Source organism: Falco biarmicus, chromosome 6 (assembly GCF_023638135.1).
Source record: "Falco biarmicus isolate bFalBia1 chromosome 6, bFalBia1.pri, whole genome shotgun sequence".
In the NCBI taxonomy this organism is placed as follows: Eukaryota; Metazoa; Chordata; class Aves; order Falconiformes; family Falconidae; genus Falco; species Falco biarmicus.
In genome coordinates, this window is record NC_079293.1 from 47776853 (window position 1) to 47794224 (window position 17372).

Consider the following 17372-nt stretch of genomic DNA (forward strand, 5'->3'; position numbering starts at 1 on the left):
GGGGGAGGAGGCAGAGAAAATTGGGAGTGAAGTTGAGCCCAAAAATAAAAGAGGAGTGGGGAGATGGTGTTTTTAAGTTTTGGTTTTCTTTCTCATTATCCTACTCTGATTTGGTTGGTAATAAAACTAATTTCTCCAATTCAAGTCTGTTTTGGCCATGAGAGTAATTGTTGAATGATCTCTCAGTGTCTTTACAAATGATTTAAACCAAGTTTTGTTTAACCCAATATTATCAGTCCCTTTTTAATTCCAGACAGGTTTAGCACTAGTGCATCAATAGACTAAATCAAATGTACTACTGTAACGGAGCTGCACAGGCAGACTTAGTCAGGGTATACTCACCGTTACCTTGCTGGAAAGCCTCTCGAGCAATGTTTCCGGCAAAGCAGTCCATGCTTTCCTTAACTAATCAGTAATGTAATTGTAGTAAGGTAAGCAACATTAGAGGGAGTTTTTAAAAAATAATAATATTAAAAAAAATAATTGCCAGGAAGTGCTGGCTTGACCTCGCATTGGATGATTTTTAGGAATGTACATCTCCTTGCATACTTTTCTGTGCTTGTTCCCAGCAAAGATCCAGAATGTTATATACTGGAACGATTCCGTACTCACACAGCTGTAACATTTCTCTTAATTTTGTGCATACTCTCTACAGTTTCGTTGCTAGTTTTGCCTGAAAGGATAGTGTTTACCCAACCTGTAAGATAGCAGTTTTACAGTACTACTTTAGAATGTCTTTGTTAATATGAATCCCACTGTAGAGCTAAATCCAAATTTGAATCTTTAAAGACAATACATTTTGCATGGTTTGGCTTGTTACTGCCCTTCCATTTAGTACTAGAAGCAGAGAGAATTTCAGTATTAAACTTGATGCTGTGTTTATGTCTTTAGGCTTTGTATTTGAAATTACCCATTATCTAAGGCAAAACTCTTTTCTTTGTCCTGTGATTTTTTTTTTTTTTTAATTATTATTTGGGAATAGTGTGATGGTTTGTAGGAGTAAATCAAAGGAAGTCTGCTTCCACAGTAAAAGAAGGAAAGGGAGACAGGATATGGATGCTAAACTGATCAACAAGCCATACATCCTCACTTCCTTCCCTCTCCCTGTTAGTTTGGCGTACAACATGCAGTAGGATGTCCTTTTTCAATCTGAATCCTTTCCGTGTAACTTTTTTTAGTTTTTACTATTTAAAATAGGATTTACTGTTGCTTACCCTAACTGCCATCAGCAACACATTCTGCCAATAGCAAATGCTATAAAAACGGGCAAGACTATAGACCTGCCTCTGACAGTCCTGTAGACTACAAAGGAAGAACAAAGGTGAGGGTGAAGGGAGGAAGAGATAGATCATCTGGACAAGGTGATATAATATTCTTTTTGCCTGCTTTGGGTGTTGTTATCCTGATTTTTCCTGTTCATGTTGTCTACTGATTGGTTTACCTTATTTTCCTCTTCCTACGTTTATGCTTTCTCTTCATTGCTTGCGTACGTTAGTTTTACTTCCTGTTTGTAAAGGAAAAATATGTTTAATGGTCACTTTGTAAAGTCAAGGAAAGGACATAGGTTTTTTTCTTATTAGAGAGCTACCTGAGATCAAAGTCTAGATCCTTTATGCCACTGCAACATCTGTCTCGGGTGCATGTTGTTTGGAGGTATGGGGGAGAAGTGCATTAAACCCCTGAAGGCAAGTGAAAAAAGCACAGCTGGGAAACAATGGGAAATAATATCCTTGGCATTGTCTCACCCCCAATAAAATGTTATTTAAAATTAAATTCAAGTTTTAGGGGTTAGCCTACCTTATGTATACTCAGAAGTTGACAGTGGTGGAAGTCATTCGTGAGTACCCATATAAAGAAGATAGACTCAAAATTACATTAAAAGTCCAGAGGGCAGGAGAAAACTATTCAGGCTTGGTGGAGGAAGAGGGGTAAAAGCATAATAGAATAAATAGACAAGGCAGACTCCTTGTTAAGTTCTTAAAGATGGGTGGCTGTTTGGTGGAGTTGTGTAAAATACATTTTTTCTGCAAAGGTGGTAACTCTTGGAATATTGCATGTTACATAGGCTCTGAGATATCAGAAGCCACACCTGAATCCATGAGGAAAAGGTAAAAAAGCCTGAGGGGAGAAAAGCGATAGGACCTTGGTTGTGCAAGGATAGGGAAATGACGGAGTAGTCAAGTCTTTGGCATCTGGGTGGAAATTGTCAGCCTTAATGCTAAGCTTGGCATAGGCACCTTAATGACATAGAGAAGAATAAAGTATCAAGATGACATGGAGCACAGTTATTGGCATCTTTCTCTCTGGCTTTCCTGTGGAGTCTGTTTGCCGTGTTTTGTCTTCCCAGGAAGGCTTCTTATGGGCTATAAGGTGTTCTTTTGGGCCTAAAATTCCCATTTCCCCCCCCTACTTCAGTCCGTGTTTGTCAGTTCTTGCTGACAGCCGCTGGTCCTGCTCTGCAGGGACAGAACAACAGCAACACCTGGGCGCAGAGATACTGTTGTCCTTCACAATTTCATTATTGTTAGCTCTCATGATTTTACTGCAAGATGAGTGATATTTCTTTTAATTGCCACCTCAGTTTCTGGAGTCAGTGATTAAATGAGAATCTCACCTCTCACTTAAAAATAAATCTCCAGCACTTGTAGGTGTTGAGAAAGAGTTTGAAAATGTGGTAATGTGGTGTAAATTATGTCCTAGAGGCTTAAAGGCTGGGAAGCAAAGCGGCAAATTAAAAAACCCCTTCATTTTACTACTATTTTATCATCTGAGGTTGCTAAAAATCCTCATTATTTTTTGGTGACTGCTTTATGATCTTCAGCGACTCGGATTAACAATACTGTAGATCAATAATCACTTCTTCACTGTCAAGAGTTGTAATCAGAATTTCCATGTAAACGGCGGATTTTAAGCAGCCAATTGAGGAAATGTAAAGAGAAGAAACATAATTTTTATACGAATGTTCAGCATTGCTGGGTAGATCTTGAGTTTACACATAAATGTTATTGAAAGCTGTAGTCTGTCAGTAAGTAGAGCAGGGCAGTGTCTCTTCTGGTTTTGGATTGTACCAGCTACTATATACGCAGGCTCCAAACTTAGTAAAATTGTTAAACTATTAGTAACAAGAAGGGATTTTGTCCATGTTATGAACTGTGGTGTTTGTTCCAAGGCAAAATACACTTTTCTTCTTGAGTCTTTAAGGGATTCAGGACTAAGTTGTGTTGAACAATAGCGTGCTCATCCATGGAGAACTACTTGAGTGCATTTAATTATCCTCACTGGTTGTCTCAGCACAAAGTGTGCTGATTATAGATAATGCTACCTTTGAAAGCAGGCTGTTAGCAAAAGCGTTGGGTTTATTTTGGTAGATCAAATATGCACATTGCTTCAGATGGTCTTAGATGTCCAGCTGCTGTTTTGAAACAGAGCTTCCAGGCACGGTTGCTCCTTGCTTTGACCCCTTGTGTTATTTTCTAGCAGGTGGGAAGGATCACAGATTTTGTATTCCTTCCCTTCCCCTATAGTAATTCTACTAGACACTGAAATTATTTGCAGATAAAAGCAAATACTTTTCCTGTTCCTGTCCTATAACCCTCTAATTTATTTGCTTTCTTTTGAATGCAGATTTTAGTAATGTGCCTGATGTCACATCCAGCCTGAAAAGGAGCAGTACTGATGGCACGCTGGACCAAGTGCCACACAGGGAGAAGACTGATCCACCTTTCAGGGTAAGAACATGCATGACATTACAACACTGTTTGTTCATAAGGATTGTTGTGTTAACGCTTTGTGGGAAAGAGTTTAATGTATGGCACTAATTTGGAAAAATTGTTATGCATATTAGCTGTACTTAGTGTTTTATTATCTTGAGGTCACCCTGACAGGCCAGCATCTATGGCACAGCTGCTGCATCTCCAAAAGCAGCACGATGGAGGCAAATGGCAAATGGGCAGAGACTTGTCACATTCATCTTTCTGTGATGCTTGAGCCCGGTTCTGCAGAGAACAGTAAAGCTGCTTCAGCTTTCTAACTGGTTCAGTTTGGTTCATGTTTTCTTTTTGCTGATACTTCTAGCACTTGTTAAGATTACAGTGACCATAGCAACATTGACTTAACGTCAATTGTTTTAGACTGGACTACAGACTTCAAGAGGTGCTGTTACTGTTTGACTTCAGATGGAGTAATGGATGCTCAGATCTTTTCTCAGTTAGGACTTTGGAGGCTGAGGCAGGGAGCCTCAGGATTAGTGTCCACCTTTGAATGCATTGGTCTTTGAAGAACAATTTTTCATCCTTTTTGTTCCAAGTCGGTCAAACTGCAACCTTTGTCCAACTGAAGTGCATATTGGTTTGAAGCCCCTAGCTGCTAGCATGGGTATGTTTTCATGTTGGTGGCTGCGATTTTACTAGGCATTGCCATTCTGACAACAGAAATTATTTTTGTTATTTCTGTTGATGTCGGTTGTACCTCCAAGCAAATTTGTGATAACACTTGCATTACACTCTTGCATGACAGAAACAAAGTTAGAATTTTTATGGTTCTGGCACATATTAGAGCCTTGTACTAGATTGTATGAAGAATGGGTAGAGATAAGGCAGAACATAAAAACTCAGAAGACCAGGACGGGAAGATATATTGTGCCTCTAGCCATACCCACAAAGAGGAGATGATCCTCTCTTACTTTCGGAATTACTTTGTAATCTACTTCCATCTGATGTAGGTGACTTCATGTAGTTTCCCTAGAGAGTGAGGAGAAGCCCAGTGATTGTGGGTCTTCAGTCCTATCTCCTTCTGCACAGGGGATTCCCACAGAGATGATCTATACCCTGTGTAACATGGTGCTTACACTCCTGAAAAGTCTTTGCAACCAGACAAGAATAAACTGGATTTTTCTCCCCTCTAGGTCACATTGTTCCTTTGGAAGGGGTGATGTGGATTTCCCTACTGTCCTGTTTTAGGGCTTCTGCAGTGTTTTCAGGGGCAGGGATCTTTGTGAGAGCACAGCGGAGGTGACTCCAAGGCTTAGGATGCCTCAGTGGCTGGCTGCACCAGCAGGTTGGTGCTTGGCCAGGTTCCCCCAGGCACCTCGGGGTGCCCTGCACACCTGGGGTACGTGCTGTCCCCAGTGCACTGTGAGGACAGGCACAAATGAGCTCCCATCCTGCTGGAGGGGACCAGATTCTGGGGCGCCGGCTTTGCTTTAGCAGAAAAGCAAAGCCAATCCTGATTGTGTCAAATACACCAGATGACAGAAAATTAGGGAGAGTTCAGGAGGATTTAAATACACAGAAAACATGCTAGTTGTTACTCTGAACACACTAAATTTGCTCCAATGCTCTAAATTATGTGCTGCAATTAAAGCTTAGAAAAGAGGGGAAAACAGACAGGTCTGCTCCCTGCCCCTCTCCAGCTTCAAATCTGCCATGTCTAGCAGTATTAATGGCTTGTGCACAGGCTGCTGAAGTAATTGCCCATGCCATATTGCAGTTCACTTCTTGGGTTGCCATGTGGGTCTGCTAGTGTCATTTTAAAAATTATCTGAAACTGTCCTAGTTTTTTAGGTACAAGAGGGGAAAATGGCTTGGCAATCAGAGGCAGTCTGACTTGAACTGCAGCTGTAAATGAGTCTGTGACAGCTCTACAATTTCTGCAAATGGTTTGTAATTGATTGCCGTCTTTCTCTTGGAGGGTGCCTATTACTGTCAGAATTTTTTGTCTGACCCATTTGATTTCTCCAACAGATGTAGAATTAAAATAAAAAAAACACCTCAGAGTGAATTTAGGTACTGTATATTGTATGTGCTTTCATAATTGGGTATAAAAGGAATTACAATTACTTCTGTTTTTATAGCTGTGATTTGGGACTGCTTGCCAGATGAACAATAGCTATTACTAATAACAATTAGTCTGAGGAAATTGTGCAGCTTCAAAAAGCATAGCATCTGGATTTGGGGCTGTTTTTTCTTCCCCTTTGCCTTGTGTTTCCTGCATGTGCTAACTTGACCCACGCCCGTGGGAGAACAGTAGCACAGACACCTCAGCATTAGGCAACGTCACAGAAGTATGGGGGAGAGATCTGTAAGCACAGCTCTGTGGAGGAGATGTTGGCGGCGCTAAGATGTTCTGAGCACAGCCTGGAACAACAGGCAGTTTGGGATTATTTCAGGGGAGAGACAGCTAGAGATGCTCACTTCCCAGTTGACAGCAACTGTAGATGTAATTACTTGGCTCTGAGGGAGCAGACTCCTTTGAAGTTTGGTTGATTTTTGTCCCGTAACATGTAAGTAATTAAAAAACAGTCTTAAAGCTTTGGATTTAATGGTTGCATGTCTGATTTCTAGATTTTGTGTTTCTCATTTGGAGCAATTTTGATTATTTTTTTTTTCACTATTATTTTCTTCAGCTTGTACCGAGCTAAGGTTAAGCATCACCTTCACTGAAAGTACAGTGAGGCATTTCAGAAGTGCCTTGTAATCTCAAAGGAATAAGTCTTTTGTTGCATGTGTACTGCATTCAAACATGCGTTCATTCATTCATTCATTCATTTTTTGTAGTCTGAGAAGTGAATGAATTTAGAATAGTTGTATATTAGTCTTCCACCTGAGAGCTAACAAATGAAGTAGAAAGGCAATGGAGGATTGTTTCATTCCAGGAATGGAAGCTGTTCCTTAAGATAAAAATATTATTAAAAACACATGGACATCAAGAACCATCCATTCCAGATGCTCATAAGTTTTGTCAGCTCTGTATTCTTTGGGGTGCCCCATTTATACCTTTATTATCTTGAACTTTTATTTTCTATTTTATTTAACAAGGATAGATGTTATACTTCTAACACATTCTGCTGCAGTACGTTTTCAAACTGTGTTAAAATACTGTTTATGTGGCAGTGGCATATCGTCCTTGCAATTGTTGGTTCTGGAGTTTGTAGGCGTACTGTTGACAGAAGAATAGAAGACCTCAGAAAATCTGGGAATTGAGTATGCCTGTCAGTGCAATTAGGTTTAGTTGTGTTTAATCATTTTGAGAATTAATTGTCTGTGCTTCTGGTGCTCAATTAAATGCTGGTATGTTCATAGTTGCCAAGAATCAAGTTCTTCCTATATCAAAGTAGCACTTGGCTGAATAAATAAAAAATACAACTTTTCCTTTAGCGACTCATGATTTCTAAGTGCAAACTGTATTGGTTAGAAATGTTTTCTCTAGCCCATGTTTTCTTTTAAGGTGAAGTTTAGTAGTCTGTTACTAACTTGCTTATCTTTACTTTGTATTTTCAATATAATAAAAATACACTTCTATGAAAGACGAACATAGCTAAAGGGTGAAATTTTACCATATAAGTAGCTACTATTCTAAGGTCTCTTTTAAGACTACTGTGATATACTTTTGGTTGCTCTGTATCTTTTAAGGATCATCGGAGATAAGTTTTTCTGAAATCATGCTAAATTTTAACAGACAGTAAGAAGGAACTTCTTATACATGCATGTGTCAGAGGGGGAAGATGTATTTTCACTTTAAATATTTTACAGATCATAAAAAAACACCTTAAACTGTGCAAATATTTCATATAACTTCTTTATATTCTCAGCTGTATCTTAGTGTTCTTTAAGAAACTTAAACCCAGTAAAAATAGCTAGAATGATGCTTTGCAATAATGGTAAAAATAGCCAATGAGTGCAGAATAGTTTTATGCTGGCATCTTCAAAAATTAACATTGCAGATGCAGAAACGGAAACTACTGTGATGAGAAGCTTTGAATGTTAACAAGAATTTGCTTTCTAAAGAATGGCCAGCTGGTTTGATTTTGTAGTGATTTTGAAATGGTGCTATATTTCTTTCAAACAATGAATAAAATTGATTATGGGAATAAGTTTGGTATAGAGACAGAAATTGCCTTTGCTTTGCCGTTGACTCTTAAAATAGTCTATCTACTCTCAAAACGGGTTATTGATCATACGTCAGTATGTGCATATGAGGACAAGTCTATCCCCATCACCTCTTAATAAAAAATAAAAAAGAAATACTACACATTGCAGAGGGAGAAAACTAACTTTTTTTTTTCCTTGGGAATACCATTCTTAATGCAATAAACAGAAATTATGGTTAAAAATCCCTGAACACCTTTCCCTAACATTGGCTGCTTTAGATTAGCCCAACTCATTCCTCCTACGCTCCTGTTTGACAGCCATGTTCACTTTCCTCCACCTGGTGAGGAAATGAAGAACTCATGACAAGTCTGGTCAGCAGAGTGCATGGCACCTTTGGCAAACACAAATCTGCATCTCCTGCAGGATGGAGCATATCCATCAGATGCTTTCAGCTTTTTATATAGATGAGGTACAGGTCGATATAATGGCCCTACTTGAAATTTTCATATTTTTATATATAGGGGAAAAAAGAAAGCAGGAAAAATATGTACTTGTGCATTTCAGAAGACTGCTTTTGGATGCTCAAATTTCCTATGTAAAATCAAATCATCCTTCCAGTGCTTTTGAAGCTTGTGTATTTTTTTTATCATGATGTCTGTTGTGGAAAGTCCTCCATTTGAGAGAGGAGCTTTTGCAAGTGCAGTGAGAAGTAGATGTTTCCATGAACTCTGCATGTCTGGGACCATGGTGAGAAATATGGGTTTTGGTTGCCTGCATACAGTCCCGCTTCTCATGCTCAAGGAGTCAATGTGCAAATGTGCCTAACTTGGATAACTGTTGAGGTTTTTAGTCTGACCCTTCCAATCTAAAGTGTGTGTGTGCTATTGAGCAGCTGGTTCATACGTCAGATGGTGCCCAAGAGGTGTGAATGCAGAGACTGAGACTGGGTCAGAAAGCAAACCCATCTTCCCACTTCTGCATCATCCAACTACCACAACCAGCTTCCCAAAACAATGCTTTCAACAGATGCAAAATACATGTGTCATGATTTTAAAAGGGAAATCTTTGTGTTACGTATTAGCTGATTCCACACGGCTGTTTCTGTAATGAAAATCAGCAAGTGTTGTTAAAGGGTTTGCTGCATTTGTGGTTTTGGCCCCTTGTATATACAGCATAGCCTTGTACTGGAGGGATGGTTTTCCTAAGTTGAAGAAATTAGTATTTTGTTTTCAAACTGTCTAAACCTGATTTTGGAGCACCTTCATTAGCAGTAGCACTAAAGCCATCAACTTTCAATGCAGATAGAGTAATTTAAGGGTAAAAATTCTGAGGTATAATATATATTCAAGTCTAGGTTCAAACCTGAGTGAAAGAATGCGTATTCCGTCGCTAGTCTGTCTGGAAGATCAATTGTTAAAGAAAAAAAGTGTGGTTTGACTTTAGGGAGAGGGAGGGTGCAACTGCGACAGTTGCCAAGGAATAGTGGAGGTGAAAGCAGTTAGTAATCATTACTCATATAGTCTGATCCCAGCAGAAAATTAATACAATTGTTCAATGTTTATGGATGATTTGGATGAAATATTTGATCTTCCGGAAGAACGCAAGTGGGTGGTAGAAATAGTGTTTTCCTGTGATTTGTTGCCTAGAAAACATTGTACAGGCATGTGATCTGTGGCATATGTACTGTGGGATAGTTCAGAGCACCGTTATTCAAAACACAGCCAACAGCCTTCTATTCCTATATAATGTAGTCCTGTATATTCAGTTGTGGCGATTCATTTATTTATGTAGATCTGATGATGACACTCATTCACTCTCGGAGATGAGGTAGGGATTATCAGTCTGAATGTGTGTATATAAGCAGTGGATGGATTATATTTTAGCAGGTGAACGTCAAGAAATGTTTATTCTTCCCCACCAAAGTTAAATAGTTTCCTAGTACAACTTTTCAGTGAGAAAGTTAAATATTTACCAAAATATACTGAATGAGAAGGAAGATTTGCAATGTTACGGTCCTTAAAACATAAAGACTGACAAGTACAAATCGTGTTTTGGTTACATTTGGGATGGTGTGGCAGTGTATGTATGTATGTTAACATATGTCTGGTAGGTTTCAGAGCTGTATTTCTCTCTGCTAGTCAGTTTGTGACCCCCATGCCCAAAACATCTCCAAAGAAAGATGAACATTGAAATAAAAATGTGGGAAATCTTAAAAAAAAAAGAAAAAAAAAGTGTGTAGCCTTGTTAAGGAAAGACTGTAAAAATAAAAAAAAAATCAAAAATCTTAGAAGGCAAATGTTATTACTAATCAAGTAAACACCAATTGTTGAGCTACCTTGAAAGAAAGGCAAGCAGAAATGACCAGAAACTCAACAGAGGTCCCTCTGGGTAAGTAAAATAAGAGAAAGAAAAACTACTGGTATGCCCATATGGCCCCAAACCTACTTTTTGCACAGAGGCAATTCTAGTTGAATGATGTTCATGGTGATAGCTTCTCATTAGCTCTTTTTTGCATTGCCCAGGCAGTTCCCACTTGCACAGCATGTCATTAATTGCAGGAGAGCTGCCTGCCTGAAGGTTTGCTCAGCATACATAGGACATTAAGGATCTTTATTTTAATCATGAGAACTTCTCTTTAGCAGTTGATGAGATCCAAAAGCTCGGGGAGTAGTCTGCAATTAACATCTTTTTTTTTTCCTGTTCTTTGTGGGAAGGGGATTAACAATGTAGTACTCTCAAAATCATGTATACTCCTCCACAATCCAAGCGTCCTTTCCTGCCAGATGCGAGATGCATTTAGGGAGTCTAAGAGCTAACATGGGAAAATAGCATGTTCCTCAGCAGTGGTTTTCCTTGATTCAGTTGTGCCTGGAGGAGACAGTTCTTCATTGAAAGCATAACAGAAGCCTGTGGGGAGCTCTGCTAATTACTGTGCTTCCCTTGCAGACAGCCCAGCCTGTGGTGAGCCCAGCCAGAGTCACTGGCTCCAGCAGCGTGGAGCCGCAGCCAGATCCCTGCTGTCACTGTGTGCCTTCTGAGAAGGGTAGCAGTGATACCAGTGAAATTGTAGTCTGTTAGAAGTCTGTAACAGCTTTGCTGTTTACTTATCTTATTTGCTCCCTTGGAGAAGTCACGAAACCCGATGGACTATAGGTTACAGAAGGTTTTTGCTGCTGACCCCAGTCCTGGATTTCACTTTGTGGCATTGATCCTGCAGTTCTTTAAATGCAGCAGAGCCACCCTATGGATGGCCCAAAATTCAATATAATAGTTGCCTGTCTTGGCTCACATAGTGAGGAGCCTTGAAACCATAAAGCTTGAAGCGTGAAAGGTGCTGTATCTACAGTGGACCTGGTCAAGCTGTAGGTGGAGATCTGTGTGCATAGTTACTAGTTGGGAAGCACAAGCATGGCGAGGAAGACAACCAAAGAGAGACTGTGCAGTTCTTGCATGCAGAGGTGTGAACTTGTGTTGCTCTGTTTTGTGCTATTACATTGAGTTGCTGGGGTTCTGGGGGTATTTGTTGTCTTTCCTCTGACTGAAGGAAATTTTCTTTCAGAAGTACTGTGATGGTTGTCAGTGTGCAATGTTTGGATGTCCTGGTTTTGACTGGGAGAAGAAATTGTGTTGTATTGATGCTTGCAAATGAAAGCAGCCAGTGGGAGATGTGGCTTTTCTTTGTAGTCTTCTGGGAAAAATCCATGAGGCTTAACCTGCAGGTGAAAAGAGAAGCATATGACAGCAGTCCTGGGTCACCGCAACAGGAGTGTCTCTGGAGACGCTGATGACGTGACCGATGAAGGGCAGGAAGCTGCCTGGGAGTCACCACCCTGAGCCTCCAAAGGCAACCCCAGCCACTCGCAGTGCAGGAGGATATGATGGCAGCATTTCACTTTGCAATGAAAGGTAGCGATATCTAATCACACTTCTGACAGACCCAGGGAACTGGGTAACTCTCTCTGCCAGCTGTAGATTATTTGGTGAGTGTTTTTTAAGACTGAGATACTGTTCAGTTACAGTGTTAATAATAACACGCATATTTTTTTCTTGCAATGCAGAAGCATTTGAACACAATGCTAGCATGTGCTAACCTATGTGATGTGCCCAGCAGTTACCTATAGGACACAAAGTCACTTTATAGTGGCACAAAGTTGCAATACAGGATTTCAGACAAATACTGCACCCTGGGTACCATCATATACTTCAATGAGGCTTTGGTTCCTATTTTGTGCTGTCAGGAACATGTAAGGCCAAAGGTATACCTGAAATGCCAAAACTGAAAGAAATCTGCGACTTGCAGCAGATTCTGGAAAGTCAAAGATAACAAAAAGATACCTGAAAGGGCAGAAGAGGGAGGAGAATTAAAAAAAGGGGTCAGTTGAGTCAAACGCACAGGGAAGTTCCACCAGATTTTCATGTTTTGTTACCTGTGGTCTATAGCACTGTGTGCCTCTGTCTTTACTTGTTAACATGCTGTGGGCAGACAAAGACCTTCACCCACATGGTGATTACTTCCTTCTGAGACACCAGAATCCTTCTGTAGTGCCTAAACAAAACCCCACCAAAACCAGGGGAGAGGCTGATATGGAGTTCAGGGGGTCTGTGTTTGTCTTTACATGGGGATTATTGCATTTTAACATTTAGAATGTTTTGCCTGCTACTAACAAGAAGAGATCAGGGTTGCCCTCTCTGCCTCCAAACTAGCACACTGCAAAAATAGTGAAAGGTGAAAAAACAGTGAAAGGTGAACGCAACTGCAAAGGTAATGTCTCAGTGGTTGCCATAGTTTCTAATTCAGCACTTGAAAAAACTTTTTGCATTCAGCACAGAACACTTTGTGTGAGAATGTTACAAACAATATTTAAGATGCTTGAAATTAAAAAAGAATGAATTTTAAACATTTGGAATTTTAACTTTTTTTTAGCATTGGAATTAAGGCTAATGTCTTCACTGTGGTCAGTTATGCTTTGAAAATGCATTTTGAAGGCATTTGAAAAGCATGTTATTGTTATAAGCATGATAGAAAAATATTCAGAAAAATCATCCACCCACATTTATATAAAGCAAAAAATGGAGTCTCTTTAGATCACTGGAGAGATCTGGAGACTAGCTGAATTAAGCCTGAATTATAATGCTTGGAGACGACTTTTGCCAGAGCTCCTGTTAGTCCAGGGTATGTATGTATATATTGTATATTTGTGTATGTGTGTGTGTGTGTGTATACATACATACATATACACACACGCACTTAGATCTGGAAAATACGTGTTGTATATAACAATCATGTTTGTGCTTCACTGGTGGTCCAGACTGATGTTACAAAGCAGGAGCCCACAAGTGCTCAGAATTGTCCCAGGGGCAAGCCGCTGTTTCCTTTCATTCAAAATATATACAGACAGAGCAAAATTAGCCTTTTACCTTCATGCATTAAGGGCAAAAGCAGGATGGGAAACGAACTCGGTGCAGATAAGCGCACCTAGATATATTGGGACAATAGAGGGAAGCCTGTATTACGAAGGATGTTACTGTTATGGTAACTATCAAGCTTAGTGCCACTAAAATGGAAAGATGAAAACCAGATGTTTGCAAAGGGAATGTGTGTTACTTAAAGCACACAGGAACAAACAAAAAGGCTGTGCCATTTTTTTCAGTCATCTTAAAAATATTTCAAGGTGATTGATTATTTTGCGTGTAAATTTTACATAGGAGACATTCTTGAAAAGAATTTGAGTATTTGTTGTGTGCTTCTAGAGAAGAAGAAAAGCCGAAGAGAATGCTTTCATTCATGTGATTTATTTTAGCTTGTGCTTTTCACTTTTTTGATTTATCCAAGTCCCTCAATAGAAGTTGGAAGGATTATTAAAATATGGTTTGGTTTTTTTCTATGTATACACGTTTTTAAAAAAAGTTGTTAATTGGTAACATCTTTTAGCTGGCATATGGCTAGCTAATAACACAGGCTTAATTAGCAAATCTGGGAAAGAATAACTTCCTAAGATGGAATTTAAAAGGCCTGTCATTGTTTTTTATCAAGATTGACGATATTGCTTGGACATGAAATTTAGCAACCTTTTTTTCCCAGGTCCCAGTGGATGCGCTGTGTCTTAACACATATCTATTACAAAAGCAGAGCTTGAAATTGCCACGACTCGTGCTGACACAAAACAAAGAAACAGCACCTTTCCAGAAAGTATAGTTATACTCTTAATAAATGTGGATCTAGTGACCTGACTTGTGTTATTTTTAAAATGGCATCTGTAGTACTGTAAATCATTAGTTTCCACAGGCTAGTGATTTATTCCTTTTTCTTCTCATCAGACTTGTTCTGTGGATCCCTAGGGTCTGTGGACTGCTGAAGAGGCAACCACTGATGGTGGATAAGAAAAGTAGCCTTGTACATGCTGCGCAGTAGTCCATATAACTGGATTTTTAAACCAGGCTGCCAGGCTGTGCGTCCATTGAAAGATGAAACACTAGGGAGCAGGCAAAACTTCTCTCACTCCTTCAAGACCATTTCCTCAGTTTTCTGTTATATAGCCTTCTCACCCAGTGAATCCAGCATCTGCGTCCAAAAGAAAGAAAGGGCATAGTCCATCAGCTAAACAAGGGGTTCCTGCTGCTGTGATGCTTTCTGCCAGCCTTATCAGCAGCATGTTGTTTCAGGGCTCCAGCATCATTGTTCCTCTGATAGGCAGCCGCTCGGCAACTGAGCTGTATGGTTTGCAAATGCTGAGCTGTCAAGTTGCACTAATGATTTGGAAAGAGATGGATGTAAGTTTAATTGCAGTAATTAAAGGAGAAGGCTGCATTATTCCCTTGCTTGTATGAAGGTGAATACCCTTGAAACATCTGAAGCAGCACACTCATAACCAAGGACGTAGATACTCAGGCTTGGTGTGTCGTTTGGGTTCAAGAAAAGAGTTTGCTAGAGAGCAAGAGATGATGGCAAGGACAGCGCTGAGCAAAACCTCGTGGCTCAACTTCTTTGCACTCTAATAGTGATGTGGTAGAGGCAACATGGGAGTTACTCTGTTTTATTATGCTGCTGGCATAGTTCTCCTTTTATTAATTAATTGCTTGTCAGTCTTGTAACTCTTCAGCTCAGTGGTGTCATGTCCCACAACGTTTAAAGTTGCATTGTTCTTAGAATAATCTATCTGTAGACCCGATTGGTTTTGTGTAAATATATCAACATGGGGGCTTTTACTTTCAAGCCTGAATTTATTACTGAGCACAGTTTAAATTCTTTTTATTGATGTAATTACAACTAAAAAGTTCAAACAAAGGACAAGCACAATTACGTAAAGAAATAATCCACAGAGCTGCCTATTTGTTTTTCATTTTATCATTGTAAAAGCATTTGTATGCCACACCATTTAGCAGCATATACCCTTGACAGAGAACATCAGTACCATTGATAATTCATGCTGACCTTCAGGGCAGTCAGCACCCTCTGGATATTTTTAGGTATTTGGCTAATTTTTTCAAAGCACCTGATGTTTTGTTTATGCAGTAAATTTCACAGGCACAGAGGCAGGTACATTTCCAGGGAGATAAAATCCGCCTTCCCTTGCTGTAACTGCATTTTGTCCTGCATTCACTACATCAAGCTATTTATAAAAAAAGCCTAATCTGGCATGTTTTCCCTGTATTTGTAGTAATAAAGGGAGGCATAGCAGGTCTGTTTGTGCTCTCATACGCTGCTTAGCCCTGTTACACTGGGACATTGACAGCGTCTCTGATTTTCGTTAATTGGCACTGAAGAGAAACGTGTGGCTGAGCTGAGAGAGAAGGTGTGTTCGTGGGGGATCGCAGCGTCCGTGGCTTCCTTCCGAGGGGCCTTTTCCTTTGGCAAAGTTTGTATTCACAAGCCACAATGCCCGCCTTCAGGAGGAGTAAAACCAGAGCGAAGAGTTTAGCGTTGGCTCGCAAGACCCAGCAGCAGGCAGCAGCGGCGTGCGGCTCCCTGCACAGGATGTTCTCTGTGGTGAGTTCTGCAGCAGCGTGGGTTAAGCTTGGGGGGTGCTGCTTAATTCGGCTAAGGTGGGTAACGGGGCTGCCAGAGCCTGCCAGGCTGCCTGTGCTTGATAAATAGCGAGTGTCCCAGCGTTAATAATCAAGTAATGGATTCTGGTAACATGTAGTCAGTGAGTGAGTTTGTACCAGTACTCTGCTTGGGGAAAGGTTTGGGCTTTTTGAAGCCTGGGGGAGGGAAGGGTGGGTTGGTTGTCCGCACTGTTTGCTGCCAGGCTCAAGCAAATAGTTTCTTGCGTCTGTCAGAGAAAGGACTAAGTCATGATCCAGATTTTGACAAGAAGTGGGATGATTTTAACAAGATTCTTCGGAGAAATTTGGATGTAACTGCCGCATGAAAATTTTAACTATTTCTCTGGTTTTTCACAAATAATTGAGGATTGTGGAAACAGTGCGGGGGTGGGGGCAATGAGAGCTACAGACAAGGTACTGCTGGGGCAATACAAGAAGACTATATGTATGTTACACAGGTGGTAGAAAAATACGTGAACCTTCTGCATTAAAAATTGACAATATCAGGATAAGGACGTGGTAAAGGAAATGCCACTTTTTCCCAAGATGAGGGTTCGGGAGAATTTGCATTGTGGCCTTTAATATTACCTGACCAGAGTCTCATTGTGGTGACCTGGGCTGTCAGGGTTCTTCTCTCTTTGTTTTCCTGACGCTCTCATCTTTACGTTTTGTGTGGCCAGGATTTAATATTCTGCAATGGAGATGACTTCTGTTTTGCCTTTGACTTTGGCATGTGTTGGGTCAGATGACTTTGAAGACTGATTTTAGAGAAGCTGAGCACAGCATCTATGAGCTCAGTGGGAGCTGCTGGTCCTTGGGATCTGGTCGATGCAGGCTCTTGGGCCCAGGTCCTGCTGTGTGACTTGGTTTATAACTATCATTGCAGTCAAGTACCCCAAGTACCTATGGTTCATCCTCTATACCCAAGGAGAAAGAAGGGCATCTCTCTCTGCGTGGCAAGCGAGAGGGAAGATTTACCACTGTGCAATTCACATTAGCAGCTTGGGCACCACATCAGGCAGGTTGTGTCTGAGCTGTTTCACACAGCTGTATGTTCAGCCTTCTTTCAGGCCTTGATCTGTGCTGTCAGCAAAGAGTTACTAGGTCATCTGCCCCTCTTCTTGCTGTATGTGTGATTTCTGAATGAGGTTGGTGACGCTTGCTTGTGTTAGTGGAACAGGCTGACTTTGCTAATGGAAATCTCCCTGAAATTGGGAAATTCTAACTCAAAGGCATCATTCACTCTAACTCAAAGTTCATCATGAATTCCTCTCCCATGGTCTGGCAGGTAGTGTTTGGTAGGGCAGCTTTTCATAATACGATGTAGAGGGGTTGCTTCTCTCTCCTTAAAGCATCCCTATAACTATGCCTGTCTTACTGCTACAAAGGATTTGAGTGAGGATTTTAAAAGAATACCTTTCCTTTAGCAATGTTTTAAACACTTTAACTAAAATACTC

The 17372-nt window shown here is 40.3% G+C and overlaps 1 protein-coding gene across 7 annotated transcripts in view; it reads left to right on the forward strand.

Annotated features, from left to right (window-relative positions):
• TIAM2 (TIAM Rac1 associated GEF 2) overlaps positions 1-17372 on the forward strand; it is a 90953-nt gene that overhangs the window by 54933 nt on the left and 18648 nt on the right. For 6 of the 7 annotated variants that reach the window (XM_056343272.1, XM_056343271.1, XM_056343274.1 and 3 more), the window contains one exon: positions 3625-3728. In XM_056343272.1, the coding sequence (XP_056199247.1) occupies positions 3625-3728 (104 nt within the window). Of the gene's footprint in view, positions 1-1302; positions 1322-3624; positions 3729-17372 lie in introns of those variants that run through there. The other variant, XM_056343277.1, reaches the window with a different exon arrangement.